Here is a 12,838-nt window from a genome sequence, read left to right as displayed (position 1 = left end):
AATGTTACAAAATTTTGATTTATTGTTCACCTTTTATACTTAATGCATACAGGGTCATTCATCTGCTCCTACCGATGTCGTTTCATGCATCCCGCAATGTTATATCTGGCCATCAAAAACCATTCCACATTCTCACTCTCGCTACGCGGAAGTTTTTTTTTCCTACAGAATAAATAAACGGGATCTTTTTTGTAGCTAATTTAATAAAGCTAGATTTTGTACTGGGATACATTTTCGCTGGACCCTAGGCTTTTAATACTACTCAAGAAAACCATACCAAAGTAACCTACATACGCACCTTCGACTGCACGATCATCCCTCACCAGTAAGGATTGTTAGTACGTTGTTCGTGGCACTGCCTGCTACCACTGTACAAATATTTCCGACCACGTGAATTACTCCTGTAGTTGAACTTTTTTGTCCGCTCCAATAGGTGAGTGGTCTGCGTGGCGGCCTGTCATGGCAAGGGGCCCGGGTTCGATTCCCGGCTGGGTCGGAGATTTTCTCCGCGTAGGGACTGGGTGTCCTCATTATCATTTCATCACCAGTGAAAGGCAACGGGAAGCCACCACTGAAATCACTTCCCTAGACGCTCAAGCGGTGGACCTCTCTGACGAGGCTGCCCCCATGACAAGACCTGCCGTATGGCAGAACACAAAGTTAAAAAACAAAAGTTTCACCTTTTTTGGTCTCAACTAATTAGCCTGTTGCACCGCCAGCATATTGGGCTATTTCTTTAACAATATTGATTGAAACGTGCCCGTAACTGTAATGAAAAGAACAACGACATTTATACACTTACGCTAAATCGAATTACTGTAGCAATTCGATCCAGACTTAACCCTTACTAGGACAGTATTTTCGAAGTCAGAAGGTCTGACAAATACAACGATGAAATAGGTCTTTTTCTATTGTTGAAATTCAGTAAACTGTAATGCAAAATTTACACAAAAGTCAATTTTACAGTTTCTAAATGCACGACTAAGCCTGTGGCGTAACAAGGGCAGTCAGTGACGGCCAAAAAAGTTCGAATATGGGAAATAATTCACGCAGTAGAAAATTTTTGCAATGCGGTAGGAGGGAGTTCCATGAGCAACATACTAGAAACCCTGACCGGTAGCGGCTGAATGTGCGAGCAGGGGTGCGTATGATGGTCACTTTTGTACGTTGTCGCTTGTAGCGAAAGCGTATTCCAGTAGAAAATTTAATAATTGCACAAAATTTCCTACATAGGCGCCCAGTTCATTTTTTCTGTAGACTTAATAGCTTCCGCGTAGTGAGCCAGAGGATACGAATATATGACGCGTGGTTCTCGAAGGCGAGATATAACATTGCGGGTTGCATAGAAACGACATCGGAAGGGGCAACAGAATCACGCTGTGCAGATAACAATAAGTTACGGCAATTGTTACATTACGCTCCGATAAACTGTTTTTTTTTAAGTTTTCTGTAGCTATGTTCTATAAATTTACAGTGTTTGTCAGAGTCTCTTTTCATTTTCTAGCCTCGCCGCTCACATCCCACCACACGATCCTGAATACGCGATGTACTTCGGCAGCAAGACCGCTGTCAGGGTGCTGCTTGATGGACTGAGGAAAGACTTGCTCGCCCGGAACAGCCGCATACGCGTTGGAGTAAGTCCTCAAACCAGTCTTCAGGTCACAAGCTGAAAGGAGAAAGGAGCCCTCTCACTCTAGTCGCATTTTCGTGGCCACACGTTTTTACCTGCGAGGTTCATTACTCTCTCAGCTACTGATCTTACTGCCGCTATGCTTTTATTTCCATTTTCTTTCGAAGAGAGGTATAACAACAGTATTCTTCCATTCACCAGGTATTTTCCTCTGTAATGAACATCCTCTTGTTCAGAAACACGCGACCATGTTTTACGCGAAGAATGAAGGAAAACTGGACCGGAAAATATGTTTTATAAAGGAGACGTGGAACTGATCCATGCTAACGGATAGGAGAATTTCCCATCACAGAAAACACTGGAAACCGTGATTTCGATACACCACGTAACACGCCTTCACTTAGCGCATCTACCTGTTCGCTCTGTCCCGAAAACTTCGCTGTGTCAGTACGTTTAACTTTTAGAACACAGAAAGGGAGGAAAAATTGTTACTAAACCATCGTCAGTTTTACGACGCTATATTTTATTCAAAGTAATTCACAATTAATAGTTTCTGCGCTAGTTAATTACGACTATGACTCTAAGACAAAAAAATGACGCACCACGAACACGTTATCCAAATTGGTCACAAACTCAATATCGATATTCATATAGTTATCAACAAAAGTGCAAAATTGTAAACTTTGACAGCTGCTGGATGAATATGTGACGTTGCAGCGCAATTTCACTGCGCAGCTGAGAAGGGACATATCGATACCAGGGCGTAAAATCTTCACGAATTTCATTCCATGTATCAGCTGCACAGACGTGTGAACAATATCTGCAGATGTCAGCATTTGAGAGAGGACGTCGCAGTAATCGCGAAGCGCTCGACATTTGAACAGGAGCGTCGCCACTATTTGACGAAGGGGCGAATCACGGCCGAACACAGCGTCAAGAAGCAAGCGTTTGACCTAGAGAGACGACAGAACCTGAACTCTGAGCAATCGTCAGAGAGGTACTCAGAGTCCCGAATTCGTCATTACCATCGATCTGACGTAAAACTTGCGCTTCAGGGACGGTGTGGGCTCACAGAAAGGAGGCTGAGTTCACAGCGCCCCATGTGCCAGCTTCTTTTATCCTCTGTACGCCAACAGGCCCATTTTCAGCGGTGTCGGGGCCCATTCGACCTGGAGTCTCGCTGACTAGAGTACAGCTGTCTTCACTGATGAGTCCCGCTTCGAACGGAGCCCCGAAGACCAGCGGGGATGTGACTGGAGACTAGAGACGGGCAAACTAGTTCACTGGTGATCGCTCTTTTTTGATAACCGTTCGTTTTTACTCGTTTACCATTCATTTGTGCTTGGTATACGGTTCTTCTGAAAAACTGAAAATTATTAGCATAGGTGACTGAAGATGGAAGGCGCCAAGAGGGGCACTTGTCTCTGCCCTAGAGTGCAGAGTTTTTATTCATAACAGAATTCTCACACGCTTGTAATTTTCGTGATTCTGCAAAACCTCTCGGTTAGCCAACTATAGCGTTATGTGGCTGATCGCAGTGAAATAATGTTAAAGTGGCGCACGAAAAACCGGCCCCGAGTACAGACTGCTCGCCAATTACGCCGGATTTGTTGACCGCTACGAGCAGAGCAGATAAACATGTAACAATTAGGCAGTGAAGAAATAACAAATAAGTTAATGCAAACAACAACTTCGAAACAATAGATGACGATTGGTGGGCGACAATGAGCAGTCTAGTACTGAAATAATATTGTAGAAGTTATAATATTCTCTTTACAAAATGTGACACCAGACATTCGATTATGGAACGCGGACTTCACTCGGTTGTGAGTCGGTCTGCCTTCCATAACAATGAACATGCTCTTTTACTTTGGATCAAAAACAGGCGGAAAATGGCCACTCGTGTTTGCTGTACCGACTTTGCATGTGTAATAAGAAAAAAATCTTCTTCTGCTGTTTATTGAAATAGTGAAGTAAGCTGATATGCCGTTTTGTTACCTAAAAAGATATATTACATACCACGTAATTTTATGTAATTTACGTAATTATAAAATACATTATAATTACCGATAATGGCTGCTGAATAGAATACGAAAAGAACCAGAAGCTCAAAATTCAAAAAAAGATTTGAAACAGATCTAGTATGGGCGCGCGCAGCGAACGAAACGAACGACTCTATATTGAACTAACTATGAGCAGTCGGCATTGGAATGCGACGAGCGCCCACGCGAAAAAGGACGAGTCCGGCAGAGCGAGACCGACACAGATGGGAACGACGCCGGCCGACGTGCCGTTGCAGGAACGAGACCGACCGTTTCCTATTCCTGGGAACTATAAGCAGAAAGCCACGAACGAAGTGAACTATGAAAGACTGTTCCTTAGAATTCGTTCATCGCTCTTTCCGTTCATCTTGATGAACCCGTTAATTCACGAACGACCCGTCTCTACTGGAGACGCTGTGGACAGCGATGGAATAACAGCGTAACCATGCGGCCTGATAGCCAGGAGTGTTAGTCCGTGGTGACATTTCATACCATAGCAGGACTCCTTTGGTTGTCATCCGCTGCATCCTTTCAGCACAGGTGTATGACGGCGACATTCTGCGCCCCGATTCGTTGCCTTCCATAGCAAGCCATCCTGGGATTAAATTTCAGCAAGATAACGCCCTGCCGGACACGGGAGAGTTTCTGCTGATTCTTGCCAGATTCTGCCTTGGCCAGCAATGTGGCCGGATCTCTCTCCAATTCAGAACTTTGGGAGCATTATGGGCAGAGCCCTCCAACCAGCTCCGGATTTTGACGATCAAACTCGCCTATTGGACAGAATTTCGAACTATATCTCTCAGGAAGATATCCAACAGATCTGTCAGTCAACACCAGGCAGAATAGCTGGTTGCATATGGATCAGAAGTGCATTAACGCGTTATTGCCTGGCTCAATTTGTGAATCTCTTTCTCTTGAATAAATAGTCCACCTTTTTCAAATTTTACTCATTTATGTGTCTGTACATGCATATCGCATCCACCGATTTCCGTCCAGTTCGGATAGTTTCTTCGTGGTGCGTCGTTTTTTCCCTTAGGGTGCAGAACGTTTTGTATTATCGCGAAATAGGGAAGAGAGTGTCACAGAAATGATACAGGATTTTGGCTGGACATCATTAAAAGAAAGGCGTTTTTCGTTGCAACGGAATCTTCTCACGAAATTCCAGTCACCAACTTTCTCCTCCGGATGGGATAACATTTTGTTGACACCGACCTACATAGGGAGCGGCGAACACCCCGATAAAATAAGGGAAACCATAGCTCGTACGGAAAGATATAGGTGTTCATTCTTTCCGCGCGCTATACGAGAGTGGAATAACAGAGAATTGTTAAGATGGTTCGATGAGTCCTCTGCCAGGCACTTAAGTGTGATTTGCAGAGTATCCATGTAGATGAAGATGTAGGTGTGAGGTCTCCAAAGGTACGTCATGTAGAAAATAAGTACAGAGTGTCCTATTTTGCACCCTTTACTTACAATACCAGATCGGCGGGAACCGTGAATTGGTACCAGCTGCAAATGCAAATTTTACGAGAGTTTAATAATCTAGGGCCAAGTGGGAGAGATAGGAACAGACGGGTGTAATCTCAACAGAAAATGGTGCTGACAACAACAAAACAGTGCATGCTCATCGTCGAGTGTTTCGCGAACCACAGTTCCTGGCAAACGATTGCAGAACTGTTTGTGCAAGAGTTGAAGACTGGAAGTATTTGCACGGAGCTTCAGCAAAAGTCTATAATTCAGAAGTTAACGGAATAATAGCGAAGACGGACCCTGCATTGTGTAAAAACCGTAACTATCTGTAAAGGGTTCGAACAACAGAAAACATTGCTTCAGGCATTTCTTTGCTCGAATATAGCCCGGTGAAATCTGAACGCCTTCTATCTGTGCAAGTGGGAATTAAAAGATCGTCTCGTCGAAACTTTATGAAAAAGGACATGCAGTATTATCCTTATAAAGGTACTGTTGCGCATGATTTAAATAGTTCAGACGAAATTTTGCATTTCTTTAAAGTCATTACTGCCATTAGACTATTGTTTATTTAAAGTGTTACATTTGCACTTACACAATCATGATTTCGGCTTCAGAGTGCCATTATCGTTTTAAATGTTATAAATTGCCTAAGATGGCATACTGTCGTATTAAAATACACTATTAGACATATTGCCTAAGCGTCTATATTTCTGGCAGAACCTACTGCATTGTTTCATTACTGAGTGCACCATCTTGACTGAAGTCAATATGTCTAATAGTGCATTTTAATACAACAGTATGCCATCTTACGCAATTTTTAAGACTTAAAACACTTGATAATGGCACTTTGTAGCCGAAATCATGATTGTGTAGCCTAAGTGTAAATCTAACACTGCAAATAAACAACAGTCTAATGGAGGTACCGACGTTAAAGAAATATATTATGGCTGTAGCCCTTCATTATGAAAAAAAAAAATTATGGAACTTTGCATGTTGAGTTTTCCTCAGATGAGGCTCCTTTGTGGCTCTTACTTACAGGCATCCAAGGATGGGACATGGATATCCTCTTGGAAACTGCGCTGTCTGTAGTGTGTTAAGCCTGAGAGAGATGAAAAAACAGAAAAAGATACTTGTTGCTTCGAAGTCGTGTGATCTCTACAATCAAAACCTAATTGGCGTACAGCAGCTCAAGTGTTCAAATGTGTGTGAATTTCTAAGGGACCAAACTGCTGGCTCATCGGTCGCTAGACTGGCACACTACTTAAATTAACCTATGCTAAGGACAACACACACACCCATGCCCGAGGGAGGAGTCGAACCTCCGACGGGAGAGGCCGTGCAATCCGTGACACGGCGCCTCAAACCGCTCGGCCACTCCGCGCGGCGTACAGCAGCTGTTTTGTGCGGTGTTGTGTGAGATTCGTGTGACTGTTTCTTTGTATTCAGTATATTTCACTGGCACAAGAAAGGCGAGGGGGAGGAGGTCAGAGGATGCGAGCTATGCGAGATATGTACGTGGGCAGCGCGTTGCACTGAGAGGCCGGGCTTGTGATTATTGCAATAATGCCAGGGAATACTTCGAACGAGAGAAAGACGCTGGTGGGCACTTGCTGCCTCTTATTGCTGTTATGGACAGTACCGTGGGCACGTTAAAATTCATGAAACCACTGTTCTGAGAATAGGGAAGAGCAGGTATGAAGTAGACAGAGATGAAGCTGTACCGTCTCTTCTAAGGACTCCAGGAAAGAAGAAGCAATTCGAGAATTGTGGGTCTTACAGCGACGATTTTCAGGGATATCCAGTACGAAGTCGTGTTTGCAGTTATTATTCGAGAAAGGCCAGTCAGACTCTCGATAAACTGAAGGCTTCTACAAGTGGCGACTGTTGTGAGGGAGGTAGTAGGAACGATTCTGTAACAGGAATCGCTCTCCCAGAGCGCCCCGTGCCGCTTTTCCTTGGAATAATGCCGCTGACCTGTCATCACCAGTACAGTGAAAGAACATCCAGAATTATTTATTTCTAGGCGCTACAGTCTGGAACCGCGCGACCGCTACGGTCGCAGGTTCGAAACCTGCCTCGGGCATGGATGTGTGTGACGTTCTTAGGTTAGTTACGTTTAAGTAGTTCTAAGTTCTAGAGGACTGATGACCTCAGACGTTAAATCCCATAGTCTTCAGAGCCATTTGAACCAATTATTTATTTCCATAATTACATTCAGTGTCTTGATTCTCTGTTGACATCGGCTGTGGATGCCAGTCGATGATTCGGGTCGTAAGCGGCCTTCAGCCCTCTCAAGGCAGTTGATGCCGCTTTCTCCGTTCCTGGCTGGCTCCCAGAAAAGAGGTTCGCCTTCCGCCGTTGTAGCTCCGGCGTTGGCCGAATCGCGACGCCGGGGTAGTGAGTGAAGGCGGCGCGTGTGTTGGACTTAATCACACATCGACTTGATAGGTGCTCTGACCCCTCCTGCTCACCGTTTTTCATCTCCTGAACCGCGATGAAGGTTGCCGTGTAGCGACGTAGCACGATGATCTTGGCCTGCCGTTCATATAGGCCATGGTGAGTCTGCCGAAGAATCAGGAACGCCAGAGTCCTGATTGTATCGTCTCTCTCTCTCTTCTTTGCTATTTTGATTTTGATGTAAGACGTGGTCGGGATTGCTGGGAAAAAGATAAAGGATATTTAACACACTGTTAGCGTCGCGTGTATTCTGCTCGGTCGTAAATGTCGTTTACATATACGCCAACGATAATCATGGTTGCTACGGAGACACAAATATTAGCAAAATGGGTACAGTTTCCATGTAATCGTGTAATTACTTTATCCAAACTCACGGTTAGGTCAAAGATAATCAGATGTAGCATGAAACTATTACTGTTGAGGGCCGTTCAGTTAATTGTTGCGAAGAGAGAGGCGATGTAACAATCTACTTAGCGTAAGGATTTGTACAAACGATAAATAATTTCATTGATATCACAATGACTTCATTTTTGGTTAATCATTTCCTCGACAGAAATAAATTTAATTGTAAATTCAAAGATATCGTAAGGCAAACCTAAGCATGGTTGCCTACTGCAGTTAAATCTTTCTATCCAATTCTTTAAAAATTCTGATAAATTGAACTTGCAAATATTCATACTTGAAAATTACTATCCGTATTTGCTATGTTAATGTGAGGGTGAAACCCAATATTTAATATTTTAATTAAATTCCATGTAATGGCCGCCTGTACGGCATTACGACAAAAGAAAGCCAGATGGGCAATCTAACACATTCTAAATAATTATTTTTACTTAATGTTTCTGCAAGGAGAGAGTGGTTTTGTACAAGAACAGGAGAAATTCACTTTTTACCATATATTGTAATAGAAAATACATACATCAAATACTGCGTCAGAACAGCTAAGCAACTTACACTCCTGGAAACTGAAATAAGAACACCGTGAATTCATTGTCCCAGGAAGGGGAAACTTTATTGACACATTCCTGGGGTCAGATACATCACATGATCACACTGACAGAACCACAGGCACATAGACACAGGCCACAGAGCATGCACAATGTCGGCACTAGTACAGTGTATATCCACCTTTCGCAGCAATGCAGGCTGCTATTCTCCCATGGAGACGATCGTAGAGATGCTGGATGTAGTCCTGTGGAACGGCTTGCTATGCCATTTCCACCTGGCGCCTCAGTTGGACCAGCGTTCGTGCTGGACGTGCAGACCGCGTGAGACGACGCTTCATCCAGTTCCAAACATGCTCAATGGGGGACAGGTCCGGAGATCTTGCTGGCCAGGGTAGTTGACTTACACCTTCTAGAGCACGTTGGGTGGCACGGGATACATGTGGACGTGCATTGTCCTGTTGGAACAGCAAGTTCCCTTGCCGGTCTAGGAATGGTAGAACGATGGGTTCGATGACGGTTTGGATGTACCGTGCACTATTCAGTGTCCCCTCGACGATCACCAGAGGTGTACGGCCAGTGTAGGAGATCGCTCCCCACACCATGATGCCGGGTGTTGTCCCTGTGTGCCTCGGTCGTATGTAGTCCTGATTATGGCGCTCACCTGCACGGCGCCAAACACGCATACGACCATCATTGGCACCAAGGCACAAGCGACTCTCATCGCTGAAGACGACACGTCTCCATTCGTCCCTCCATTCACGCCTGTCGCGACACCACTGGAGGCGGGCTGCACGATGTTGAGGCGTGAGCGGAAGACGGCCTAACGGTGTGCGGGACCGTAGCCCAGCTTCATGGAGACGGTTGCGAATGGTCCTCGCCAATACCCCAGGAGCAACAGTGTCCTTAATTTGCTGGGAAGTGGCGGTGCGGTCCCCTACGGCACTGCGTAGGATCCTACGGTCTTGGCTGCATCCGTGCGTCGCTGCGGTCCGGTCCCAGGTCGACGGGCACGTGCACCTTCCGCCGACCACTGGCGACAACATCGATGTACTGTGGAGACCTCACGCCCCACGTGTTGAGCAATTCGGCGGTACGTCCACGCGGCCTCCCGCATGCCCACTATACGCCCTCGCTCAAAGTCCGTCAACTGCACATACGGTTCACGTCCACGCTGTCGCGGCATGCTACCAGTGTTAAAGACTGCGATGGAGCTCCGTATGCCACGGCAAACTGGCTGACACTGACGGCGGCGGTGCACAAATGCTGCGCAGCTAGCGCCATTCGACGGCCAACACCGCGGTTCCTCGTGTGTCCGCTGTGCCGTGCGTGTGATCATTGCTTGTACAGCCCTCTCGCAGTGTCCGGAGCAAGTATGGTGGATCTGACACACCGGTGTCAATGTGTTCTTTTTTACATTTCCAGGAGTGTAATTCTTCAACAGCAGAGGCAAAAGTACTATTTGATCTTTGGTCCATGCCTTCTTTAACCTTAACGAGATAAGATGTTCGTGATTACAAAGAATGTCTTTGCATTGTATAGTTACTCTCTGATACTAAAATACATACTTTATTAACATTTTTAACACAAAAAATATATTATTAACGAGTTGTAGGTTTTAGAGTTATCTGCCCTATTAGCTACGGTTTTTGTCGACAGAAATTGTCATTCTCAATGGAGAGAAGTCTTCCGAAGTAAGAGGGATTTCAGGTGTGCCGCAGGGGAGTGTTGTAGGATCGATGCTGTTCACAGTATATATAAATGACCTGTAGATAACATCGGAAGTTCACTGAGGGGTTTTGTGGATGATGTTGTAGTATATCGAGAGGTTGTAAGAATGGAAAATTGTACAGAAATGTAGGAGGATCTGTAACGAATTGAGGCATGGTCCAGGGAATGGCAATTGAATCTCAATGTAAACAACTGTAATGTACTACTAATACATAGAAAGAAAAATCCTTTAACATTTAGCTATAATATAGCAGATCAGCAACTGTAAGCAGTTAATTCCATAAACTATCTGTGAGTAGGCATTAGGAGTGATTTAAAATGGAATGAGCATATAAAATTAGTTGTTGGTAAAGTATATCCCATACTGAGATTGTGGCCGAGCGATTCTAGGCGCTACAGTCTGGAACCGCGCAATCGCTACGGTCCCATGTTCGAATCCTGCCTCGGGCATGGATGTGTGTGATGTCCTTAGGTTAGTTACGTTTAAGTAGTTCCAAGTTCTAGGATACTGATGACCTGAGAAGTTGAGTCCCATAGTGCTCAGAGCCATTTGAACCAGGCTGAGAGTCATTGGAAAAATTTTAAGGAAATGCAGTCCGAAAACAAAGGAAGTAGGTTACAGTACACTTGTTCGCCCACTGCTTGAATACTGCTCACCGGTGTGGGATCCGTACCAGATAGCGTTGATAGAAGAGATAGAGAAGATCCAACGGAGAGCAGCGCGCTTCGTTACAAGATTGTTCAGTAATCGTGAAAGCGTTACGGAGATGATAGATAAATTCCAGTGGAAGACTCTGTAAGAGAGACGCTCAGTAGCTCGGTACGGGCTTTTGTTGAAGTTTCGAGAAGATACTTTCGCCGAGGAGTCAACCAGTATATTGCTCCCTCCTAAGTATATCTCGCGAAGACACTATGAGGACAAAATCAGAGAGATTAGAGCCCACACAGAGGCATACCGACAATCTTTCTTTCCACCAACAATACGAGACTGGAATAAAAGGGAGAACCGATACAGGTACTCAAAGTACAAAAATGGTTCAAGTGGCTCTGAGCACTATGCGACTTAACGTCTTAGATCATCAGTCGCCTATAACTTAGAACTACTTAAACCTAACTAACCTAAGGAAAACACACACATTTATGCCCAAGGTAGGATTCGAATCTGCAACCGTAGCTGTCGCGCGGTTTCAGACTGTAGCGCCTAGAACCTCTGGGCCACCCCTGCCGGCGTACTCAAAGTACCCCCCACCACACACCGTCAGGTGGCTTGCGGAGTATGGATGTAGATGTATATGATATAAACTCAGTTTTGCGCTGTACTTACGCTTCACATTTGGACCTCTGATATAGGTTTAGTTTAATTTTTATAAGGATTACCAGGAGACGTCACATGACCTGGGACGATAGGAAAGACCCATGGGTCCACCCATCTGCGACAGCAGCAGGCTGTGGTACTGAACTCTGCGACAGGTGATTACGGAGAATAGCCATCACACCCAGCAGCGGCTGTCTTTATTCAGCAGCGTGCAGGAAATCTACAACAGACCTGTGCCAGACGTCTCTTTACTGTAATCAGGGAACCGAGTGCGAAGGTAACGTACGCCTTCGTTCAGTCTGACCATCTTATGACCTAAAATACTGGGGTATTTGTGGAGTGAAGAAGTGCCTACTGTTTACCTGACGTTACTTGTCACGACCGTATAGGTCACGCTATTACGAAGATGACAGCGATTTTGTTCTAGTATAGGAATTATTAGAAAAAGCTCTTGATGCTTATTGTTGCATTAGCAACAGTGTATTTTTCATCATGTACCGGTGACCTGATCCTCTCCAGCTGTTCTGATGCACTACGTTTCTCTGTTTGGCCCACTGGAAGTGCCCCTTTGCAGTGGTGAAATGTTATTTTTCCCGTCCATTTCGTGTTGACACCGCCGTAATGTAAGCGAAACAGCTACTCTCTGGGACACTGAAAATTTTAACTGTTTGCAGCCTTATAAAAGGTTGGGATGCAACTTTTCCTTAGAAGATGCGGAACTTTTCAGAGACAGCAAACTGTCACTGCCACATACTGCGCATGACTTAAGTATGAAACGTCCCCTTAGAAAATTTATAAATGTCCTTAAACTGACACACTATAATTTTAGCGCAACGCATTCTGACTTTCAATATTCCTACAAAAGAATGGCCCTGACTAACATTAACCTATACCTTTCACAAATCTCTTACCTCACAAAAATCGTCGTTACTCAAACTACTGCAACACAGCGAGCGCCACTACTGCCAGCTAAATAAAAGATTATAACTACTGCTAGGCATAGTCAGCAAATGACAGATTTTGATAGAGAACAAACAATGTATTTACCTTAATTGTATTCAATAATCATAATATATATAGCAGTTCATGACATCCAGTCTTACAAATGTACTGTCTCTGATGGGCACAAGTCCAGATCATCCGCTCTTCAAACTCCGCCATTTCTCTTCCCACATCCCCCACTGCTGGCGGCTCACCTACAACTGCGCAACGCTACGCGCTGTTAACATCGAGCTGCCCAACACTACAA

General features: G+C 44.7%; 1 protein-coding gene across 1 annotated transcript in view; it reads left to right on the top strand.

The window, feature by feature from the left end:
• The window catches only part of LOC126335599 (dehydrogenase/reductase SDR family member 11-like), an 86,559-nt gene that overhangs the window by 47,045 nt on the left and 26,676 nt on the right, over nt 1-12,838 (top strand). Inside the window, exon 4 of the mRNA XM_049999049.1 lies at nt 1,505-1,634. Coding sequence (XP_049855006.1) covers nt 1,505-1,634 — 130 coding nt within the window. The remainder of the gene's footprint in view (nt 1-1,504; nt 1,635-12,838) is intronic.

This window comes from Schistocerca gregaria, chromosome 2, assembly GCF_023897955.1.
Source record: "Schistocerca gregaria isolate iqSchGreg1 chromosome 2, iqSchGreg1.2, whole genome shotgun sequence".
Classification (NCBI taxonomy): Eukaryota; Metazoa; Arthropoda; class Insecta; order Orthoptera; family Acrididae; genus Schistocerca; species Schistocerca gregaria.
The sequence above is the reverse complement of the archived record's forward strand: the minus strand, read 5'-3'. Positions and strand labels throughout refer to the sequence as shown.